Source organism: Ptychodera flava, chromosome 8 (assembly GCF_041260155.1).
Source record: "Ptychodera flava strain L36383 chromosome 8, AS_Pfla_20210202, whole genome shotgun sequence".
NCBI classification, from domain to species: Eukaryota; Metazoa; Hemichordata; class Enteropneusta; family Ptychoderidae; genus Ptychodera; species Ptychodera flava.
In genome coordinates, this window is record NC_091935.1 from 27,397,518 (window position 1) to 27,423,372 (window position 25,855).

The following is a 25,855-nucleotide window of genomic DNA, read 5'->3' on the forward strand; positions in this document are numbered from 1 at the left end:
TATGTGCCTGTGGTAGGCACAGATGTAAGTCTATTTAGTCACATGGGCGACATGAAGAGATCATGAACAACGGAATGCCATTTATTTTGTTGACAAGGTTTGAGACATATTTGTTTACAGTAAACGGAAAATACACTCCCATATCACCGAGGGGTCACAAAAATGTAAACACTGGATCTATCATCATGACTACTAGTGTCAGTGTGTACAGCATTGTTGAACTTTTCTGTGGCAGCTCTGCCAATAACATATGTGTGACAAATTCTTCTGGCAAAAGAGAGGACTGTTTTGTGTTGATAACAAGTCATATAAATATTATGATGGGCTGGAAATCATATGATAAGTGGACGGTTCCATGACTCTGACTTTCATGCTCAATGGTCATAAAAATTACATGGAAACATTCTATTTATCATCTTATGTTATCTTTTTTTTGTGGAAAGATATGAACTGCAGAGGCTGAACATATAATATGTTAAAGCCCCAATAGCTGTGAATGTGTAATAAACCAATCTAAAATATCCTCAGTTTTCCAAGAGTTTTCTTTGAATAAGACCCATTAAGGACTGAAAAAGTGTATACCACTTGTCATAAGTGTTGAAAGTGACATGTAAATTGAACGTTTTAACATCATTTTAGATTTCCTGCCATTTTCAAAAACTATAATCATATGACAGAGAAAATAAAGATTACAACAAATGTTGGCTATGATGGGTTGTGCATTCAAGTAAATAGCATCATGCTTGTTTCTGGTATGATCATGATGTGTATGTGCAGGAAATACTGTTTTTTGTACCTTTCCATGAGGGTGCCATTTTATGAGTGCGGCACCTGTTTATTATTCAGCCTATTAAAAAATGTAGGCATGGTCCAAATCAGCGAGCAGTGATACTTCATTACATGTCTTTCAGTTAAAACATTTACACAAACCAACTTTGGTTTGAAAATAAAATCATGAAAATAATGCATAAAATTCACAGCTACTGGGGCTTTAAAACAGCATAAAAAAATCAATGTGGATAAACAATTATCCCTTTTTAGTCTGACACAAACGTCCTTATAATATTCCCAAACTGAACTTTCCCGAGACTATAATGATCTAAATCTGTCAACATGTATCAGAGTTTTAGTTGATCGCCTCCCTTCCCTCCCCTCTACAGAAATTAGTTTTCTAAGTTCCATCAATATGTTGATGTCAATCCTCATGAAACATTTAATTGACGTTTGTCATGACTTTCCTTCACTGCTTGTTTAAACCACTCAAATTGTCCTCAACCTGTGACCAGAGTGCATGACCAATTCTACAAGCTATAATTAACTGCATTGCTTTTCTCACATTTTTGTGATACATATTTTCATGTCGGTGTTAAAATCATCATCCGCTTGAGAACTATAAGTATAGACAAACAAAAAATTGACACATGATTGATGAGTGTACAATTCCCTAATGTTGAAAACTACATTCATAATTATAAGTGTTATAAATAACTGCTGGAATGCAAGTCATACTGGTATGCTAAAATTTATCGTACGTTTGGAGATTATTGAGATGTAACTTGTCACATGTCACGGAAACTTAAACTTTCGCTCAAACTTCAAGGAAACTTCAAGCCATATTCTCTTTCAAAGTAAAGAATAACAACCAGGGATCAGTGCAAAATTCAGTTCTAGAGAAACAAATTTAACCTAAAATTCACTGATATTTGAAATCATACAGGTTATCCTTATGCTAGGTTTATATTTAGCAGAATATTAAATTTTTCGATTTCCAAGAAAACAATATTACAGCAAAAACTTCATTTGTTCAACAGGCATCAAATTAATGAGTCTGCACGAGTTGAATACCAGCAAAGTATTTTGAAAAATTTGAGAGTCCTAACAAATTTGGATGGTGCATTAAAACGAAAGTAAACTGTTTACACGTGTGCACCCATGAACAAGGAAGTACATGACTGTGAACCTGCCAATAATTCACTGTTGTTGAATGCTGCTGTGGTGATATGAGCCTTGTATGGCGCTTGCTAGAAGTTCTAGATCTTCTCTAGACCCTGGCGAGTACTTAATGCCCTGGACAATTCACAGATACCGTAAATGGATATGCTCACAATACAAATAGGCTGAAAGGGAACCTGCACGATTCCTTGATACAGATGAATGTGGACACTCAACAGGAAAGTTGACTCAAATGACAGACTTCCTTGTTGATGTCCGAGTTCATGACCCGTGGGGCCATTTTGAATGGGATTTTTTGGGTAACACTTTAAACAGACAGCTAGGTTTTTTCCTAATTCTAATCAAGATCTGGAAGTTGATATGATAATGCAGTGGTTTTTTCTTGTTCAGGGTGGTGTTAAGGTAAATCTTACAGTCTCTAGTTATATTACTGGGATTTCCAACTGTGTATCAATGCAATCATCAAGACATAACTGAAATGGTAACCAAGTTTTCCCCAACCATGTACCTTATAATATTCCCAAAACACTGTGGGAGGTACATGTACCTGCACTATATGCCATCCTATTAATGAGGAGGGGAACCAACAGGTACACCACGAATTTTCAGAGTTCAAATATCACAGCCAACTTTATCCCTTTCAAGGTTCAGTTTTGCTGACTGAAATGTCAATCAAACCAATTTCACCAGGAAGCAAACACTTGAAAAGATTTTAGAAGTTAATGATTTTAACTTTGTTCAGAAAACATTGAATTTCAAAAATTGTAATTTATAGCTGTGTTGTACAAACAGGAACATTGAAATAAATCTGAAGATTAATGTTGGTAGTGTTGTATTTGGGTTGGCAATTTTAACACGTATTACAAAAACAGGGGGGAAAAGTTTGGGTAAAAATTGAGAATATTTGCTTTAATATTGAAACAGGCATACTATACACTGTACAAAGAATAACAGAAAACAAGACGGTAACCTTTGATAATTCACAGCTTATCAGTTCTCTACATACCTCTAAGGTCTCTTTTCACTTCAAGAATGACTGGTGGCCTGGCAGGCTTAGTAGGTGCTCTTCCTAGAAGTCCCTCGGGTGGAACAGGATTTTCCTTCGGCTTCTGGTATGATTTCCTCTTCCCAGCCTTTAGTAGTCTATTTTTCGCGAGCAGTCCCTCCAAAACGGCACCGTCCACAGGTTTCACAGTTTCGACCGCCGCATTATTTTCCTTGTTCTCCTTGGTGGAGGTCACGCTGTTCTCGGCAACACCGTTTGTTGTGACTGGCGGCTCTGACGGAAGAGCTTTGCCCGTTTTAGTGTCCTGACTGCTGGGGACATTCTTGGCAGGTTTCGGCGCCGTGAAAGGTTTTGGGGTAATTTTTGGTGGTGGCTTGTTACCCCTGGGAATTATCATTGGTTTCTCCGACGACATTGTTTTCGGTTTGTCAACAGCCTTCTCCTCACCAGATTCAGGTGTCCGTCCTTTCAATAATGTCAGCTGTTTGTTCAGAGTGTCTCTCCCGAAGGCGACTTTCGGAGGTGCACCTGTGTTGGCCCCAGGTTTGATTGTCACAGTGCGTTTTGCTTCATGAGGCTGACTGCTACTTTTATTCGAATCCTGTTCCTTCGCTTCTTTCTTGTCAGCACCGACGTTCTTGATCACACCTTGTTGTTCAAATTTTTCAGCAAAGGCTCGAACGTTAATCTTTCCACCCTGAAAGCAAGCAAAGAATGGCACAATGTCAACTCCAGCTCTGTCACATATATCAACCTCAAAGTCCAATTCAACAGGATTAAGGCTGATAAAACCGTGACTGTTGCGTCTATGAATTTAAAACAAAATTTTTGTAAAAGGCAGTGATTGTCTGTCAACCATTTACCAGTGGACAGATTACTGCTACCAGAATTTTAAAACACATGGTATTGTGTTCAGAGCCCTGGAGTGCTTTTTCAATTTATTAAATCACACGGCTAAATATAAGGACATGTACATCATTTAAAGGGAGGGGGTTGTCAGGACTGCACATGTGACTTTCTTGTTTACAAACAATGTATTTTATGCATGATACTAGATGCTTAACATCAAAAGAGCTGCAACATTTAAATTTTACGATATTTATCGTTAACAAACATGTTTTAACTTTCATCAATAGCCAATGTACCCTAGATACAGTGTTCATATTGGTCATAGGGGTTCCTGGCAAGCTTTGAGCAGTTCCGACGACTGCCTCCCTTTAACATTGAAAAAGTTTGATTGGTGACATCTTTGATGTACCTTTTTGTTCCTTTTCAAGAAATTGTATTGATAACGTCTTGTTCTTCTCAAAATGCCAAATTCCCTTATAGTACATGTATGCTCAATTTGTTGACGCAAACTTATGTCATCCAGAGCCAATGTTGACGACTGAATTTACAGTAAGTCCTGATTAAAATTTTGTTTGTCAACAATACCAACGCATACCGTACAATTCATAATGCACTGGAATATGACTCTATTTCAACTTGCCTTTGTAAGAAGAATAAGAGACATGTATTTGTTTTCCAAAAAGACAAAATTCTGGAAACATAAGTAACATTTATTGTGTCTTTTGACAGGAATATGACAAAAACACTTTGCGTACCATAATACATGAGAGTTGAGGAAGACAAAAAAAGATTCAAGTCTTTACTTGTTTGTGTTGAAACGCTTTCTTCAAAAACTGCATACAAGATTATACCCATAGGATTTTTTTTTGAACAGCACACATACAGCATAAAATACAAGCCAAGCTAATAATTCATGATTTGTAATGGAACAATGTCTCATAATCTTATACACAGATAACAATTGTTTTCCATTATTCTCTACATGCTTTCACTTGACTGCGCCATAGTTCTACAAAAGTTTTTTTTTTCTGGAAAATATATTCATCTTCACTATTAAAAAATTTATGTTTTTTTTTCAAAATGTAAAGTAGGACAACAGACATCACAGCAACATGACAGAGCCTTGTTGTACAATGGGATATTCTGTCATATGGTGAGAAAATTTGTGATAAAGATACCACAGCATTCTGCTTTATTACTATACATTTTACTTCTCAGTTTTAAAGGTTCTCAACGAGAAGGAAATGCTCCCTCTAAAATTCTGAAATTGCCCTTTGCTTTGAGTAGTGTTATAGGCAACAACGAATAATTTTCTTGATTTGATGCCAAATAAGAGTATTGATCAACAGTAAAGTATTTGATATTTATATTGAAAAAAAATTGATATATTATTTCGTGGAACTTGGTCAATTACAAATGACGCCCTACATTCACAAGTTTCGGTAAAAATTTTTAAAGGAAAAAATTATCAATGTGTATGTGCCAACTTTTCTGCATATAAACAGTCATTTTGCCCATAAGCCGTCAGTGGTTTCCACTCAAAAGTAAGCCAATTGATCTATAAAGGGGGTCATCAAATGAGTCTTGGGGGAACAAAAACAAAACTGGAAAGTTTATATCATGGGTTTATTCTGACGATCAAAGATGACAAATTCACTGTTCAGGATTGTACATGTAAGTGTTAACAATATAAACATTGTTTGTCTTTCACAATGCTACGGTAATTTTTTATAGATCCCTTTTTTCAGATGAGTGTACATGGGCTTTGGGTACAAATTTGCATGACATATAAAAGCATGGAACACTTAGTGCCAGTGCTATGTGGAGTGACTTGTAACCAACATCTATACATGGCTACTTTAAAATGTTTAACATGTCAATGTTCTAGTACATTGTAATTGTATTTGCAGATAAATGTAATTTGTGTATCACTTCTTCTTTGAGCAATTATTTATGTGACTTTAGGACAGTCTGATGTATACCACACTGGTAAATTCACAACATGAATTCTGTTACTGTAAAGGCTTGGGCAAATTCAGAGGCGTATTGGGTTTCAAATTACCAATATTTTGTAAGTTGACAGGACAACAGAGACTTCACTGGTCACACAGACAAGATAATACATTGAAATTTTACAAAAACAATCCATGTTGAGGTCCGACAGCATACGGTAATACATAGTCATAGTGCCACTAGATTCAACCCAATTTCACCAACTTGGTTTTGTCAAAAGCAATTTTTATCAATGGTGAGTCGGAGTGTGGACCTGTTTACAGGGCATTGAGGTGAACAGGTAACTGGTTACAGCCACATTGGTGGTACACTGAGACCACTGAATACAATATTGAAAACAACTTTGCTATTTCATTCCTATTTTGTGATGTTGATGATTCGAGCATCATAAAATAAGGATTTTCTTGTCGATGGAGTTCAACCACCTTACAACATTACCAATGTTGTAGAGGATTCTGCTGTTTCACTTTCATATATCACTGTATGCAAGGTTACACCCTTATACTTTGTACAACACCTTTGTTCAATTGTATAACAAGGCCTAATCTCCATTCTTTGGAAAAGGGAACGGTGCTGAACAGGTATAAAAACTGATGACACGCAGGAAAAACGGGATGTAGTCCATATCATCAAGATTTGGGAAATGAAATGTTTCATTTAAATCAGTAATTCTGCAATATTTTTTTCATACTGGTACCATAAATTGCGGTTCGTAACTATAAATTTGACATCTATACAATATGAAATACTCATATTATACATGATACATGTACTTGTGCATGTCCACTAAAAATGCAGGTGTGATCTGCTTTCTATTTGTGGAGTAACTTTATGAATAGTAGATACAATGATAAACAACAGATCACACATTATGACGTACTCATTAATCTTTTTAATATGTCTTCCAAATTTCACAATTGTTTTAATTTTTTTTACAATATGCATACTATTTTTGTTATGAACTTACAACACTCTCTTGGGACCAACCTTTGCATGTCTGCTAGGCAGATATTTCCCTCATTTTGGACAGACCACCCCTCTTCCTAATTGGTCAATCAAAAGGCCAAATTGGCACAAATGGTTGTTGACAGTCCATGATGGCATCACTAATTATTGGCATCATTGGAATTCTACAATGGAATTGGGATTGGATGTTGTGCTGAGGAGGATTGGGAATTCATGGAACTGTTTTTAATAACATTTTCTGGCCTCATGAGCTCCAGCAGTGAAATCTGGAAACACTTTTCTTTAAAATCTTTTTACGCCATAATATGTACTGTTCTGTGTCTCACCACCAGTATTATTTACATATGTGCTAAATTTGGGGTCGCATATTCCGGAAAAGCCATTTTCACCATTTGCAACTCCTGGAATTTTTACTGAAACGGACAAAAATAGTACTAGCAGAAGTTGCAGTTTAGCAAGGAAGGGCATCATCAACTTTATGTATTTTAAATCCCGGGAAAAAAGCGCCAAGCTTGGCACTTTCATCATGTGAAATGATATGGCAGGGACCATCTTCTGATGGGTATGGCATTGTCCAGTCACTCCCCTTTACGCCAGGCTGTACTTATTTGCATAAAATAAACAATAGCTATGCAAATACGGTATGCACAGCCTGGTGTGAACCATCAGAAGATGGTCCCTGCCATATCACATGATGAAAGTGCCAAGCTTGACACTTTTTTCCCATGATTCAAAATACATTGAATTGATGAAGCCCTAAATGGCAACTTCCGCCACTATTTTTATCCATTTTTGCAAAAATATTACATGAGTTATAAATGGCGAAAATGGCTTTTCCAGAATAAGTAACCCCAAAGCTAGCACACACGTAAAAATCAGCCTTGGTGAACTTCCCCTTTATATGTGCACACACACGCATACATGTATACATACATACAATAACAGAAGAGAATGACATCTGTTGAAATGTACCGGAAATTTAAGCAGAAGAGCAATTCTATGTGAAGTTTTTAAGCAATATTAATAGTTTCACCTCTATCATATCATGATCAAGCAGTTACATTTATGCAAACAATATACAGATATGACTCAAATTCCTATCTTCTACACATATTGCAGTGGGTATTTGCTTGCAGGTTCCACTCCTTAGTATAGCCACACAGTCCCTTAGGGTAATAGCAGGTACATCTTGGCACGGAGGTTGTAGTATTTTTCGAAAACAAAACTCAATTCACTTATTACGAATATGACACTTAAAAGTCTAGAATCTTTCCATATCCAGGCTGTGGGAGGCAAAAACACACTGCGATTCCAACAGCCTGAAAGTCACAGGATGAATTCTAGACTAAAACGACACTTATCACGTACTAAATTCATGCATGGGGAATAAATGTGACTCATGTGATGTTTGATGCAATCCTGGGCTCACACTCACCGTCAATATCAACAGATTTCAACCAAATGATAGTGATGAAAAGGTTATGATGGTTGGACAAGCGCAAAGTTTTTTGACGCCTCATGGTAATGTTGATCATGTATGATACGAGTGTGATATAAAATGAACGTTGAGGATTGCAAGTTTCAGAGAAAAGATGTCTGCTCATCAGCATCCCTTATCTTTTAGTTACAGATACCACATAGATGAATTTCGTTCATCTGCTGTGTCTGTAAATGGGCTGGATGACCATGCATTCCTTCAATTTGTTTTACAGTTCTGATGATGAATGTAACTGATTTTTCAATGTACAAAGCACCAAAATGATCGCAAAAAGACATCTTATCAAAATTCGCAGTGCTTTTATAATAAACGGATGTAAAACAAGGACACTGAGTGTTCCCCAGTACATGTACTTTCATACCGTTACACTGCAAAATTCAAGAAAAGGAAGAATGGCATTGCATGATTAAGGTAGTTATGTGCCTTGAAAGTGAAAGACTTAAACTTTTATTCAAACTTCCCTCAATGAAACTTTCAACAACCTACCAAATCAACACCAAAAATAGGGGGTCACCATGCAAAGTTTAGAACTTGCGAAATTTAAAATTTAAAATGGCCACCATTCGCGTGTAAACTCTTTACCGAAAAATTAAATTTTGGATTTTCGAAATACTTAAAGGGTGAAAGTTATTTTTCTCCAATAGCTTTAAAATGAGCCCCCACAAGTGGTAGGTCAGAGAAGAAATGTAGAAATTTGAGTCCGGCTATCAGTCCGCACGTTCTACCTTAACACTGCAGAATTCTTGACCGCGGAGTGACGTCACTTTCACCTCACGCACGCGAGTGAGGTGAAATGGGATTTGACTATACAGGACAGTGAACAATGCAGAAATTATGTGACAAAGTACAGAACTTAGTGTTTATCATTGACATAATGTTGAAACTTTGAATACTGTTGTAAATGTTGAAAAATCCACACTTCATATTTTGTTCTCACGGCAGTGTGACGCAAAAATGACGTAAAAATCCGCAAGTTCCCGGATGTCCGCGGTCAAGAATACTGTTTGCTTTGCTCGAATATAACTGGTCTGTGTAAGGTTGCATGTAAATGTAAGTGGCGTTTCACACTTCGGAGTCCGACGAGCTGTGGTGTTATCATATTGGCGCATAATGGTACATATACATCGAAGGTGTTTCTTACTTAACTTTTTGGTCACTCGGTCAGTTTTCCGGCAATGAACTCCTACCCTTGGCATCAAACACCTCAATCTCGTCATTTGAAAAGTAAAACACTGACAGCGACGATTCAATATTTGCAGTTTCATCCACGCAGTACGTCAACGTGGAAGTAGATGGCAACTTCTTCCCGGACACAGCACAGATGACCGAACTCACCAATGTACACACGTACTCACTTCACATTTGTTTACCAGTCAAAAATACAAACGCGCTTGAGGGTCACACCCCTCAACACATATGAGTGTGCCTTCCATTCCTCAGTTGACATCGTTTCGCATCGCCCCTTGGACGTGGAAGTTTAAGATAGTACCATAGTCCGACCAACATCGTCATAATGGCTTTAGATAAAACGAGAAAAGGGAAGGACTTACCGAGCCTGCCATGTTCGTTGGAATCCTGAATAGACGGAAGTGAATGTTATCAAAATGAATTCCGTGGACGTATACAAGGGCCTAATGGATCACCGACAGTAGTCAGCTTGTACCTGCTGATCCCATTCGAGGGGTTCCGTCAAGCAGTTCTTTGGTTGACCAGGATGACCTGCGACAGGGGCTTTTCAAAATTTCAAACCCCGACACTTGCAAACATGTTGTTAGTGCCAGCGCAGTGCTCAAACTATATATCAAGTCAGAACTTCCTGGTTCCTGGGGTTTTTATCGTGACCGTTCCCTGAAGGGTCATGTCAGGCCCTGGTCACGTGAGCGGGGCGTCCCAGCAGCGCCTCAGCTGTCCGTAACTTTGTACCATGTAAAATGCAAATAAACGATCAGTTTTTCCCTGAGCAGCCATCAAACCTGAGTCAATCTTTTGAGAGTCACCTTGCGGTTAAAATGAGCTGACCCAGAGTACTGACACGAAAAGATGGTTAGCCAAATTCTTTGCAATTGTTCAAACAGTAGCGCCGCGCCGCTCACGTCTCACGCGATGTTGATTCACACTGAAAGCTTCTCGCAATCGAAGGGTATTTATAACAACTAATTTGATTGGCTAGAAATTTTACCTTTCACAAATGTAGCCAATCGCAATCGGTAACAATAAAAGCTGGATATGAGATCAGACACTTTCCGAAACTGGTTCACGCAAGGCGAAGGGGAAGATAAAGATATAAAATGCATATAATTATCGAGTGCATGGTGTAATTTATTCGAGGGATCCAGGAAACTAAAGTGAGACGTCTAGAGCCGGTAGTCTATATCGTCGGTAAAACACAGACCCCAGAAAAGGTCTTCAATAATACAGTCAAAACGTAAATTCACTCAAGGTTGCTGACAAAATGCAACACGCCAACAGAGCCCTATACCCCACATACTTACAAAAATAAACAAATTGTAAACCATGGAAATATACCTTCTTTTTTGGTTCTGTATTGCTAGTTTATATCAACATGTCGTCTAATTCTATCTGCCATTTGTGGTACTGTACTGGTATAAGCCTACTGTACGCAGAAAGAATCATGGTTTACGTTTATTTAATCTACACTGAACAACTCCAGGCGCCTGTGCGATATATTGGTGAACAATTTTAACATCATTTCAAGTGAAAATCGGTCAATGTAGCAATAAATTTTGCGGGAGTCATTATGTTACCAATATGGTAAATCCTGAAAATACAATTTTTAAAGGTGCAACTGAACATAAAGTGAGAAACTGTTTGTTATATTGTCTATTGAGGGCGCTGTCATGAATAATGTAATTGACAGTTGAAAGGTCGGAAAGGATCTCTATGCGGGAGACATCGCTTTCAGCAAACTTTTACTGACTGCAGTTTAACAGGACATTCAACTAAGATTTCATTACTTCATAGATCTAACGCTTTTCAGATAAATTTTTCTTTCGTAAAAGTTTTTGAGCTTTGTTTCTCAGGGAGGGGCCCGGGGTACGTGGGTGAGACCGAGGTCTGCCAATAGATTTTGAATAATGTGTTTTCTAGTTGTGTATGGGGCCATAGCTGTGGTAAGGCAGGAATCCCGTCTGAAAAGACCACAACTATGGACCCACAGCTGTGTGTTTCCCTGCCCTTATTGTTGACATTTTTTAGCTTTTAATAGTGAGTCACGGTTTACTCATATTACAAATTTTAAAAAAGTTAAGATTTTCACGGATGTAACACCTATTTCTACTTCTCTCCCCTTTTCATAGTATGGTGCACTATTTATAGTGTACTTTCCAGTCTACTACTGTTTAAACGCTGGAAACAACAGTGAAACGCTGCGTCACGGTCTACCTTTTTTAGATGTCGGCATGATAGTTGAGCCACACTCAATAGAATATACAGCAGTTAGTTATGTGTTGCTACTGTGAAGGGCCACATATCGTATTAAGGCGCGACATTGACACCACATTTATTATCGGATAATTCCGTCTATAGTATAAGATATCTAAGTTACTTTGTGCCGGGATCACGAGACCCTTACCGTGCATGCGCACTGAGATGGACAATATTGTCGATTTTCGGAAATGATCTGATAAAACAGCGTATCGGACATCTAACGCCATTTCCCACTTGGAATATTAAAGTCTAACATAGAAATAAGTCAACATTACCGACTTCATCGGATATTATGTGATGAAAAGGCTTGTCAGTATGGACCACGCACCCCCTAAAGGTGTCAAACGCCTCGAAATTGAAAACCTAAACATTTGCTGATATTTTCCTTAAGGGAACTTAACCCTTCCTAGTTCGACATCAAGAATAAAAGCAGTGGTCACCGTTCAAAGTGTAACACTTGTACTAGAGAACAAAAGACCTGATACTTGCCGTCACTAGAAATTGAAAATGGCCGCAATCCCTGTGTTAACTCTACGGGAAAAATTAAGTCCCCGATCGATTTTCTCAAAAATAAACTGGTGAAATCTTATTTAACTCCATAAGCTGTAATATAAGCCCCCTTCACAAATGGCAGCCCCAAAGAATATTGTAAATGTTTGAGAGTTCTAATTTTTCTCGGGGGAAATGGGTGGTCCCCCTGAAAATCCTCCAGCTCCCCGGAAGTAAATTCTGAACACTCCCTAAAGCTGGGTCCCTGAACAGGGAAAGAATATTTATAATTAGTGATTTATATCTTGAATTACTGCACTAAATCAGATGAAACTTGCTGCAAATGTTGATCATACAAAATATTTAAGGTAGAACGCACCTCGGGCACAGAAATTCGGGCCTTCAAATTTTATGAATTTTCTTCTGACCTACCACTTGTGGGGGCTCATTTTGAAGCTCTCGGCGAAAGAAAAGTTTTCATGGTCTTAGTATTTTGAAAATCGAAAATTTTATTTTTTTCCCCATAGAGTTAACACAGGGATGGCGGCCATTTTTGGATTTCAAATATCGAGAAATCGCAAATTATTTGTCTCTCTAGTACCAAAGTTTGCATGGTGACCCCTGAATTTTATTCTTGCTTTGGTAAGAGAATGGTTGAAAGTTTCACTGAGGAAAGTTTCAGCAAAAGCTTAAGTCTTTCACTTTCGAGGTGCATATTACCTTAACAGTCAACTAAGGCATTTAGCAGTATCAATAGCTAATTATAGCAAGTCTCCTCTGCAGTGAACATAGGGGCATTTTTGGTTCATATCTTACGTTCTGACCTATTTAATGTTAAGAGCCATTACTCAGGCATGCCTTGACCAGTTTCTTGCAGATTATATGAATTTTGACATTTCAAGAGCCAGTAAATGGCATACGTACCTAATTCTGTCCGACTTGGTAAAAGGACATAAAGGACATAACCCTATGCCATTCATACAAATGTCTACTTATTTTATTTTATTTTATTTTATTTTATTTTATTTATTTTATTTTATTCTACTTATTTTACAGTACAATCCAGTATGGGCATCAGTTGCAGATTGTATCCTCATTTCGTTTTACATGTTGATCATATTAACTTCAATTTCGTTCCTTCCACTGACTGATTTCCAATTACAAGCGGGACTATGTCCTTGCAAATGACTTGTTTATTACTAATTTATTGATTAAGTTTTGACACTCATTGTGTCATCTTATCAACTAACCCACTGTACATTCATATGATCTTCACAAAAAGAAATGTCGGTGGTGTCATTTTTTTAATTTCAGCTGTCTCTTTAGGATGGTATTTACCTAGTGAAGAACAAGAGGAATGAGGTTGTTATTATTCGATTCATGAAATATTCATGCATCGACTTCACTTTAAATAAAGTATTACGTACAGTGTTTTAATAATATTTCTTTCTGTCGACCTGTGACGGTCGGTACCATGGCAGAGTAATCAGCTGGCATAATGATAAGAGATGATGGCCGCTGTTCCAGGCTTTCATCAAGGTTTGCAACCAATTTCATTTTGTCTAGTTTCACATCAGTGCTGTTTGTCTAGATACACATCAATGCTGATTGCTTAGTTTTCTTCAAATGAGTTTACAGAGTTCATCAAGCGTATAGAAACACCTCTAACCAACAGATATCATGTCCTACGTCTTGTCAGTAATTCCCCAAGCGCTTTTCTTGCTTCGCATACTTTGTCGACAATCATGATATTTTGGTGAGGTTGTCGCACGATGTAAATGCAGCTTATCGAATGTCTGCGTTTTAACATTGCAGCCATTTGGCCAGGTCTTGTAAACGATCATTATGAAAATGCAACCCGATGCATATTGCTTTTCTTATTCACTTGCGGATTTGAAAAAAAAATTTTCAAACTGCTTGTACTGCAGCCTGACGTATTTGCAGATAATTCTACATTTACCCTTGTTTATTTTTTATTCGTTTATTAATTAATCAATTTATTGATTTATATATTAATTTTATTTTATTTATTTATTAAACTTGTGCAACCAGATTCCATACAAGTACAGACACGCTGAATTCATACAATTAGAAAATTACACAATTAAAAGTACACATTAAAATTGGTCTGCTAAAAATTAGATCATGATGAGATGCATTAAATGCATGGTTCTAAAAGCAAACACAAAAGAAAACTATCTCTGATAGTTGTAAAGAGCGTAAGGGATAAAACTATTCTTGTAAACTTTTATGTACCACTCCTATGGGTGGCATGTTTTTTGAGAGGAGAGTCGATGGAAACTGGGATGATCAAGTAGTTCAACTTGTCTGTTTCTACACAAATTTTATGAAAGAAAATAATGGCATAGCTGCTGTCTACAGTGTGTTGTAATTAGTTGTAATAGGGTTTGGCAAGGATATCAACAAAGTCTCTCAAAATTAAAATCAATTAAATTTCGAATCATGTCTGGATTTCCCTGCTGTCGGAAAAGGCATTGTCGCACAGGTTGAAGTTACTGGTACCCACTCATCAGCAAACCAAAGTAGTGACAGACATGAACACTACTGGGAGTAACCAAGGCTGTCATTATAATAATTACTATCTATTTTTGAATGCAAATGAGGTACAATTATCATCTATAAGCGACTGCGGTGGTTGCGTGAAGTGCTAATTCGTGTCCTACACGTACATTTATATGGATGTTGTGTGTCAGATATGGAGAAAAACTTTAATAACTCTGATCCAAAAAGCCAGAATGAAAATGAGAAGGCAAATATACAGGATCTAGCCAAGGAGTTCGCCCTGCGGACGACCTCGCACGGCATATCTCGTATCGCAGAGGCAAACACCAAGTTTAAGCGCACGGCCTGGATAGTTATCGTTGCGGCTTCATTCATCGGTTATGGCGTACACGTTGGGATCCTCGTTTCCAGATTCTTACAATACGATGTCTCTATCAAAATGGAAGTCGTCACCGGAGATTCTGTGCTCTTCCCGGCCGTTACGGTGTGTAATTCCAATAAGCTGCGATTGTCCGAAGTGAAGAACAGCCCTTATTCTGATCTGGCAATTGTTAATGAACGCAGCTTTTCCTTTACATACCGTGGTAAGTGTTGACGTTCAAGTCTATATGCTTACATATGTCCAAACTTTTAGACACATCATTCACCAGTTTTTTCTCGCGCAGTCGCGAAACTGTCATGCAGAGACACGGTATGCAGATAAAATTTCTTTGTAAAACGAGAAATTTTACGTATAGTAGGGGAAGAGTTTGGTAAAGACGACGAGATCCGAGAATAGAGATAGGCTAATATTGATTATATTCAGCTGCATATTGATGAATGTAACAGAACTTTCCTGGCAAGAGATGTTGTCGACTGTCGATAGTCCCTTGTGCTTTTTCTCTTTTGTTATTGGTGTAGTCTCTCTCACACACAGAGTGTGGGGAATGCCTCAGGGATAACTTCGAGTGCCGAAGACACTCATGCCTCCGGCATTCGCGGCATAGCCCCTGCGGGATTCCCAGCTCGCGCCTTCGTCGCTATGCGTGCGACCCCCTCTATGCGAGGGACTATATCAATAATTATAGCAAAGAAAATGCACAATAAACTATCGACAGCCCAGACATAAGGTGAACGGTGCATTTGTGAAGTACTTAGTGGATCGTTCGTGTTATACGTACTGTCTTCTTATCGGTCGACCGGTGTTTGTGTATAATGTTTTGCGTTGCAAAAACATACAGATGGCTACATTTTGCCGGCCATGCGTGTGTTTTTCTTCGATTCTTTGCTGCCTTAACCTTTTTAGTGAGATATTCTGTCAGGATAAAGTTAATATCGAAAACCGAAAACAAGCGGTACTGAAGGCATAATACATACTAATCGGTTTCACAATGGTGTTTTGAAAGAATAGTATATAGCATTTTTCCAATTTATGATCTTCTGTAGAGGCACTACTCAACATCCTGAACAACACGCGAACAAATCATTTGTAAATTCACGATTTGATACTGAAAAAAGTGTAATTTTGCATTCAAAACCTTTAATCTTAGACTACCGATTGTGTGAGTTGCCATAATCCTAGCGTTGTTTTGTTTGGCAAGCTCTAAAATGTACCTGCAATTGTGTTTTTTCCCTATGTAAATAAAATGGCCTTGAAATGCAAGTAAATTTACACAGCAACTGTGTTTGCCAAGTGCAAGTAAAGTGTCATTTTGATGTGTGTTTTTCTGTATGCAAATACGTCTGATTTGGGAAGGATAAACGGAATCACACTTCTTTTGCAGCAATACCCTACTGATCTATCACTTGTATCATTTTGAAGCTTTCCCCAGGGAAAGTTTGAGCAAAAGCCTAAGTCTTTCACTTCGAGGAAAGTACAACTGTTGTTAGATCATCGTCTCTAAGTTCATCACATGGCGATAAAACTCTATCTACCGCCTACAACAAGTGGAGTTGATTATTTCACATGAGATTTCGAAGTGGGGGAAGGTAGGTAGAGGTAGAGAAAGAAGAAAAGTGTGGATACCTTAAAATTTCATATCATATTACAACTCATACATTCATCATTTAGCCGGTAAAGTGGGTTTCATGGACATGTCATACAATACCAGGATCCCAACGATAAATCAATTTGCAGACAAAGCAGATACGCGCGTCATTAGCGGCGACACCAAAAAAGACACTACCCGCATTTTATAAAGACTTTTTAATAAAGTGGTTTCACTACTGACTGTGTTTTACAAGCTTAACCTGTTGTGAGATTTTACGTAACGACAATATAAAATGTAAAGTGTGTAGCTGGTCTGACTATATTTCAAGAGCTGTGTTGATTTTGATGATTAGATGAATAACTATCGATCGAATGATTGAAGTCACGCCCTTCAGGTGTTGCTTCGACAGCATGTCAAACGAATGACGGTCACTACTCTAACCGTAACTCTTTGCACCATTACACATATAGACATGGGAGGAGCTACATATTTGATTGATGGCCGTTTTCCTGGAACGAAATAAAGCCTATACAGTTACATTAGGCTGCGTTCATAAATAGCGGTGAGGGTGGGGGGGGGGGGGTGGGGGGGGAGGGTGGAGGAATCGCGATTGAAATCTTATTTTGTCAAATCCCGCTCAATACCCTCATAAAATTTCAAGTCCCCCGTCTATATGATCGACTGTTTTCAAGTACCCTAATTATCATATAGCTTCATATTTATTAGCGGCACAGGCAAAGTAAAACTAATCATGTTCGACACTAGCTATTACCAGCAGTTCGTAGAGCCATATTCCTAAGGCAAGTTCATAAATTGATTCATTTTAATAGCATCAGTGGACATTTTGGATTTATCAGTCTGAGACGATTTGACTTCATCCAACTTTGGCCGGGTCAATGGTACCTGTTGACAAGCACACAAAATGACGATCATGAGAGAGTATGCAAATTGTGAATTCCGGGCTACATTTTGCCAAACTGTGAAAAACTGACCACAGTAATCTATCAAAAAATGTTTTGTTCAAAAGTACAAGACATATAAGACTTGGAGACTGCTCGACATTGACAATACTTGAAGGTTAAAATATTCCATAAAATAAATGCTTTAATCTCTAAAATTTTGGGTATATAAAGGCAAATTTGGTAAAAAATAAATAATTCCATTTAGTTGCACATTTTTTAAATTTAAATTAGAGTCTTTACTATTCAAAGTTTACGTTTGTGTTATTTTACAACGAGAATGTGAAGCTCAGTGACCCCATCTTTACGTCTGCAAAATTATTAGTTACTGCTGCAGAACAAATTGCAAAGCCTCCGTGTCACATCTTCAATTTTTCATTTCAAAACTGTCAATTTCCCGATGCATTAAAGATTGCTAAAGTGGTTCCAATTTTCAAGAAAGGCGCCAAAGACGCACCTGGAAATTATCGCCCCATTTCTGTTTTACCTCTAATTAGTAAATTTTTTTATCATATATCTAGATACACGTACCCGTGTAAACCTATGGGAAAAGGCGCTCTTACAGGTGTGTAATAAGTTGCCGTATCACGCCCAGGCACACTTTGCCCAAATAAGGTAGTGTGCGCGCTTTTTCGAACTATTTCGTTGTCGTTGCTACGCGCGTTGCTATCCACGTACATTCCATTCGAAAGCACGTCAGCGCGAACCCGTTTCTATGCGCTTCGCTCTTAGTTTTGAAGCAAATTGTAGACAGTTCGAATCTTATTCCGATCAAAATTGGGTTAAAACAAGTGCTTGATAGTCTCCTCTCAATAATTTGCTGAGAAAGTGTATTTTAACGAGCAGGATCAACTACTCATCTGTGTTCATTCTGTAGTGACATTGGCGTTCGCATAGAACAAGCTCGTGACGCGTTCCACAACAGAACAAATGACAACATCGTACATATTAATCCGCAAAGTTGCGTGGCTCATGTTTTTTTTAAATTTACGCCCATAACTTTAACAAAATTTTATTGATAAATACTGAAACATATCACAACCGTTCAATAAGGTATATGATAAAACCTTTACGGCCCAGATACGGGTTTTGCGGACCTCGGTCGTACGGCGTACGGGCCCTCGCACGCTCGGGCCCTTCCGCCGTACAACCTCGGTCCGCAAAACCCGTATCAGGGCCGTAAAGATTAGGAAATTTTTTTCTTGTTATTCATACACGTTTAAGACTTTATTTAGAAAGAAAAATTGACAGTTTACTTTTACTCTATGACGATAAATATTTTTGAAACATTTGGCGCGCGTAAAGCACACATTAACGAAGTAAATTAATGTATACGGAAAAAAAGTTGGAATGCTTTTCAAATTAAGAAATTATGTACCAAGAAATATTATGGTTTCACTATATAATGCTTTTATTTTGCCGAATATAACATATGGACTTGAAGTCTGGGGTAGTACATTTTTATCGTACCTAAAGCCTATTCATATTGCTCAAAAAATGTGTGTACGAGCAATTACTTTCTCTGGGTTCCAGGAACCCTCTTCACCATTATTCTCAACCTTAGGAACACTAGATGTGTATAAACTCCACAAATTACTTGTTTGTATATTTATTTTCGATTTAAAACATCAGAATGTTCCTGTCTTTCTGAATGAATATTTTGAAACGGTTGATCACTGTTATGACACTAGATTCAAACTTGATGCCAATCTACCCTTGCCCAAAATGCGCACCACTGCAGGCCAGTTTGCGGTTTCTTACATCGGTGCAACTTTTTGGAATACTTTACCGCATACCGTTAAGATGAGCACATCAAGAAATCAGTTTAGAAGATCATTAAGACAACTTTTGTTACAAGACTACAAAGTTATGTAAAAGTTTTTTTTTCTCTTCTCTTGTTTAATATAACTCACTGAGCGCTTTTAAATATCTAAATATGAAATGTAAACTTTAGAGATGGGGCCGGACTCGATTAGCTGATAGCTATTTTTCTGGCTCCAAAAATTGTCATTTTGCTACTTGTTATGTCATCTGTAAATTGACTTTGTACGATTGTAAATGACAATAAACTATGAACTATGAACTATCTTCTTTTTTTTAATATTCCATTATTCTCATTTGCCAGAATTAAAAATATCCTGATACTTTCAAGTCTCCTGGTCTTCCACATCATGTGTTGCTCACTGGCCTGATCTTGTATACAAATATATTCCACAGTCACGAGAGTCATTTGACCCCTACTTTTCTTCAGCTACATCAGAGTCACAGCTATCTCTGTCACTGTCGGTATGCGGTGACAGTGACAGTGCAGTAGCAGGGCAGCTATTATTAACTTTGATAATTTTGACAATGATTTTGTTCAGTTTATACAACAGCGTTCTTGTCCTAAACCCTACAGCATTTACAACTGTCCAGTATTCAGCTTGCCAACACAGCCTACGTATGTGTACTGTGCAGGGCTCGAAATTAACCTTTTCCCCTGGTAGTCCTATTAGGCTACCATTTTCTGAAGTTGGTAGCCCAGTGACAATGTCTGGTAGCCCATGCATGAATGAAGAATTTTTTTGGTAAAGGATATTTTTATTTATATCTAGACAATGAAAGACTTTTTTCATGATTCTTTCCAGGAAGTGAATTTTCATGTGTAATAGTGGACAACGGTGACGCCTCATAGTAAGACGACCTATTCACTCATACGCCGAGCTTATATGCAAATTTTTTAGTTCGCCATGACAACTACTTTTCATTCAACACATGTAAACATAACATGGCTAAAATAGATTGGCTATGAATTTCAGGATGACAACTTGGTAGAGTCATTTTCCTAATACTTTCGTAGCAATTGTTTATTATATTTCTCCACCATAGTACACTATCATAAGATGATCTCGTACACTTCGGAAAGCGTAATTTGTAGATGGCCCGACACCTTTTTCTTTGCAGTTTGAATAATTTTGTGTTCAATTGTGATTGATACATTGTGATTAAATAACTATGAAAATAAATTTTCTTTGGCCATCATTTCCCGAGCCTGTCATCTAAGTACATCAGTTAACATAATGAAATTTTATTGAAAGTTTGTCTTAACAAATTCGACAGCATGTCGCCTTTTAATTTTCATAACTGGGTTGACGGTATGAGCGTCGGTCATCTCACAGCGACCAACATCATGTCGCTCACTAAGTAATTTCATGTCCTAGGCTTTGGTAGTCCGTGTGGGCTACCATTTCACGGGTTTTGGTAGCCCCAGGGAAAAGTTGATAGTCTGTGGACGCGGGACTACCGCTAATTTCGAGCCCTGCTGTGCATTTGTATCACCGACAATTAAATGACTTTCAGTCTGGACTGTAATTCAATTATCACCAAATAAATATTTAATATATACAGGCTTAGTCAACAAACTGAATATTGTATGTTTCAGCATGCTGTAGGGAGACAGTAAGAAACTGTATTTGATGTATTGCACAGAAATATCGACAAGTTTTCAACAGTTATAGCTTCTGTCTCTTAGTCACACTTGTTTGGTCTTCTTTACGAAAAATCATTTATGTTTAGATTTTTTCGAGTTAAAGTCATGAAATATCACAAAGTTGTTATAGATTTTGTTTAATTATTGCTAACATTAAAACGAGTGGATAACATTAAAATGTTATTCATTTTTCATTGAATTACCTATCAAACCTTGAAGTCGGAAAATGTATAAAGTAAACGGGAACAAAAAGATTTTCAGGTCCCCACTCTACAGCAAAACTTTCAAACCCCCTCTCCTACCCCGAACATTTTCTAATTCCCCCTGAATTCCTCCAGCCCCCCTCCCCCTTTTTTGTGAACGCAGCCTTACATTTTAGACTTCGGGGCTACGTTAGGCAATTCTGAGAAAATGTGTAGGTACCTCATCATAAAATCCTGCCTGGTATTAAAACGAGACTAAAGGAAGTCATGGGATGAAACGTGAGAGACGATCTCGCAGATACACTTGCCAGAGAGACGTAACATCTCTTCCCGAAGATGTAAAAATTTTTCTTTCGGTACTGTAAACGGATCATCATAGTTGTAACGAGCTTTCACGTGCAAGAAAATTTCTCTCTCTCTCCTCTCTCTCTCTCTCTCTCTCTCTCTCTCTCTCTCTCTCTCTCTCTCTCGTATTGTTAAGTTATGTTTTTCTTATTTTGTCCAGGCCGAGTCTGAAAGGTGGTACACACTACTCTAATCTGAACTGAAAAATACATATTTTAGTGAGTTCCTGTTCGCCGTTATTTAGACTTTTCATGAAAATATGAGATGTAAAAATGATATTTCTGCTGCTGATCCTCTGCTTTGCCTAAAGGTAACTTTTGAAAGCATTGTAAAGCAGGGTGTCCCTCTAGATATGCCCGTCGATCACACTGTAATATTCCCTCGTAATAGGTCCTTGTGTGCCGGGGGATCGAGCCTGTGATGAAGATAATAAGATTTGTATAAAGCGGTACATGTGGTGTAATGGTATCGTTGACTGTGATAGTGGCATCGATGAAACAGATTGCAATAGTGGTAAGTTAAACAAGAGCCTTGCTTTCATCAAGCGCTTTGGTCGCTCCATCTCGATTGTTAAAGTCAAAGAGGGAACAATTTTTCTTCTGCCAAACACCAACCAATTTATACTGATGTACAGTGGTCCATACATTAGCTCGTTCTATGCCTTACATTATCAAGTTTTTTTTTCAGTGAAATGGCAACCCTGATGGTATTTTTTAAATTGTTTAGCACTGTAAGGAATATCAGCTTTTCTCTTTAGTCCAATATTTATAATTGACCAAAAAAAATTACAGCAAACAAGTTGTTGCGCCAATCGAGATCGGGTCAGGTCATGCTTTTATACGTCATTTCATATCTATATCTTTTATGCTCGCAGAACCATGCACAAAACAAAAATTGTGGTAAACTTTCGATTTCTTTTAACAGGCAACTGTTTGCCAGATCAGTACAAGTGCGACAACAGCAAATGTCTCCCTTTTGAGTTAAAATGCAACTTTAGAGACGATTGTGGAGACAATAGTGATGAACTTCATCATGCAATGTGTGTAATCAGTAAGTACGGTTAAAGTTGTACTTTACAACAACCATTAAATCACTTCAGTAAAAATTGATTCACAGCAACCGAACCTTGAGGATTTATACGAGGAAAAATAGAATGACTCTCAAGTACTGCCTATAAGTAATGTGTTGCTGATATCTTAAAGTGATTTATAGGTAGATTTCTTGACACTCTTTGATCCGACTTGAATTACAAATGGGCACTGTTCAGTGAAATATCACTGATAAAAATATACGAGGTATTATACTGGGGGCGTTTGTAAATATTGAGACGAGGCAAACCGAACCAAACCGAGATGAACCGAACAAAAACGACCCCAAACGATGAAAACAATTGTGAAAACGACATGAAATTATGGCCGAAAATGCGATCCGCCGAGAAACTTACTTCCGTACTCTTTGTAACAAGAGAGGATACACCCATATACACCAAGTTAAGGGTTATGTTCATATGTTGTGGTCGTGTTTTTAATTATTTTCACCAGCAGAGCTATTACCCAGGGTAGAAAATGCGGTAAGTTTTCGATCGGTTTGGAACCCAAAGCATACGGCACCCAATCACCTAGCGGAGACGCCACAGTCAGAACCTCTCGGCCGAATCCCCACTCTAAAAAAGATGTTTATAAAATTTGTATGTTGTAGGAGACTGTAAGGATGGAGAATTCCAATGCGAACAGACTCGTCAATGCCTCCCGCTTCACGTCATCTGCAATGGCCGCCATGACTGTGTAGATGGCACTGATGAACTCAGTAAAGATACATGTGACTTTTACAGTGGTAGGTACTTAAATTCAAATACATTGTAATACAACAGCTGTATTTACGCTGACAAGTAGCATCAACATTGCTTCAGTAGAATGAATGAAAATTTAATCAACTTGTTTGACCAGAAGGTTAAAATGTTACATTCTTGCCTACAAATCAAACAGACATCAAAAAGCAGGTCCAATAATCAGTATCATTCAAGGTAGATAAATAATACCAGGTCCAAGGAACAAATCGAAAATAACAATAACAACTGGGTTATCTTGAACCACTATTCGTGGTGTTACCAGGTGTCCGGAATGGGTAAGCATATCCTGCTAGCCTGCTACAGCAGTCACGATCGGCCAAACGTGACAATTTTTATGTAAGTTACAGCAAGCCAAGCACGCTGTCACTCATCATTTCACATTTAGATACACCAATATATAGACGAATCTTTGATAATGGCTCTACTCATTTGCATATACAAAGATCTTTCCTAATTAGGGATATATATCTGGATTTATTTTACCAACTTGACGATGTACATGGAACTTACCATGATGCAACATTTACATTAGATAATTACTAGTTTGCATATTTATAGAGTTACATAATGTTGCGCATAAAAGTGTAAGTACTTGACCAAAGTTGATGAACTTGCTATGTATATTTTCATATGGTGATATTATTATTATTATTATTATTGTACTTGGGCCTCAGCCCAAGTACATTTGTTTTCATTCCGTGGGAAAAAACTCTGTAAGGTATAACCATTTCTGGCTGAGACCAGGGAGGGCAAAATGTCTTGGCTTCATCTTTCTTGGCATAATAAATGGCGTAATGATGTTAACTGAATGGAACTGCTGCTCTCAGCCAGTCTTGAATAAGTGAGATGTGAATATTAATGCTTCTCTATCTGAGTTTTTGCCACAAAATCTTCTGAATATAATCAAAATGTGCATCGAAATGCAACAATTAATGCACCCTCCGTTTCCTAGGCGATGGCACGACCCTTGCTACACCCACTGGACGAGCCAAAGTGGGAGGGGTAATTTCAGTTTGGTCGAACAAGAGGGCTCGAGACCAGAATTTAACATTTAAACTTGAAACATGTTTAATCGCTGACAAGATGTGGACTTGTGTTAATCAAAGTAAAAGTGTGAAAAGGAAAGGTTTTATATCCCGGACACAATGAAAAACATTAAGACTGGAAACTGTACCCAAAGTTGAGAATAGATAGATAGATAGATATACTTTATTGTCCATAAAACATGGAAAGTTGTCTTTAAACATCAGGACCGCTATAAAAACACCAAATACGGACAACACCATACAAAACAATACAATAGTTACAGACAAACACAACACTATATTAAAAGTTCTTACTTAAAATGGTGTTTGCTCTGGTTCTCCGGATGGAATCAGACATATTCTATTTAAAACAGCAACTGCTGACGGTATAAATGACTTCTTAAAAAGATTCTTCCTAGCCCTGGGCACAAGTAGACGGCGTCCCGAAGGCAGATATTGAAACTTGTCATTCAATGGGTGAGATTTATCACCAAGAATGGATAAACCTTTCCTACGAAGAGCATAAGTATACAGTTCTCCAAGATCTTTTAACTTTGTCCCGACAAGTCGACTACATATGTTTACAATTTTCGTTAGTCGCATTCTCTCTTTAACAGAAATATGACCAAACCATGTGACAATGTTATAAGTTAGAATGCTTTCAATACAGCAACGATACACAGAAACAAGGATGTGACTGCTAACATTGAAACTCTTTAGCTTCCTCAGAATAAATATTCGTTGGTGAGCTTTCTTATAAATTTTGTCTGTATTCTCTTTGAAACTTAACTTCTGGTCTACTATGGACCCTAGATATGAAATGATGATACTATTTCAACCTGTTGGTTGTCAATGGTAACAGATTCTACTTTTTCTAGCTTTCTGCCATTATGAAGAACCAACTCTTTCGTTTTTTTGATATTTAAGGTAAGAAAACTGTCTTTGAACCATGAACACAGGCGATTAATTTCAGGAAAGTAGCGTGACAAGGATACTTCGCCTTTTAATCTGGCAACTAGTGCCATGTCATCAGCAAACTTCAGCAAAGTCAACAAATTATCCGATAACATGAGTAATAGTAATGCCCACAGCGATGGAGAACACTTATCCTTGAGCTGAGAAAACCAGACCATCATTTCGAAATAGAGCTGCAGATTCGAGAAGCTCGTTCAAAATAGCTAGGTACACCCCATAAAGGGTGGTTTCGAGTTTTGAGGGCAAATTTCGCCTCCTTCATATAGAAATCGTACGTTTGTTTTTCCAGGAGAACACACCATTTGACACAAAATTT

General features: G+C 37.7%; 2 protein-coding genes across 3 annotated transcripts in view; one reads left to right on the forward strand and one right to left on the reverse strand.

The window, feature by feature from the left end:
- The window catches only part of LOC139138927 (FYN-binding protein 1-like), a 32,936-nt gene extending 22,802 nt beyond the window's left edge, over window positions 1-10,134 (reverse strand). The window contains exons 1-2 of one of the 2 annotated variants that reach the window (XM_070707547.1): window positions 9,836-10,134; window positions 2,960-3,656 (exon numbers count right to left, since the gene is read on the reverse strand). In XM_070707547.1, coding sequence (XP_070563648.1) covers window positions 2,960-3,656; window positions 9,836-9,847 — 709 coding nt within the window. In that variant the 5' untranslated portion in view covers window positions 9,848-10,134. The remainder of the gene's footprint in view (window positions 1-2,959; window positions 3,657-9,835) is intronic. The other variant, XM_070707546.1, reaches the window with a different exon arrangement.
- A 4,740-nt stretch (window positions 10,135-14,874) lies between these two features.
- LOC139138055 (uncharacterized) overlaps window positions 14,875-25,855 on the forward strand; it is a 43,185-nt gene continuing 32,204 nt past the window's right edge. Inside the window, exons 1-4 of the mRNA XM_070706277.1 lie at window positions 14,875-15,328; window positions 22,081-22,203; window positions 22,615-22,740; window positions 23,389-23,523. Coding sequence (XP_070562378.1) covers window positions 14,938-15,328; window positions 22,081-22,203; window positions 22,615-22,740; window positions 23,389-23,523 — 775 coding nt within the window. The 5' untranslated portion in view covers window positions 14,875-14,937. The remainder of the gene's footprint in view (window positions 15,329-22,080; window positions 22,204-22,614; window positions 22,741-23,388; window positions 23,524-25,855) is intronic.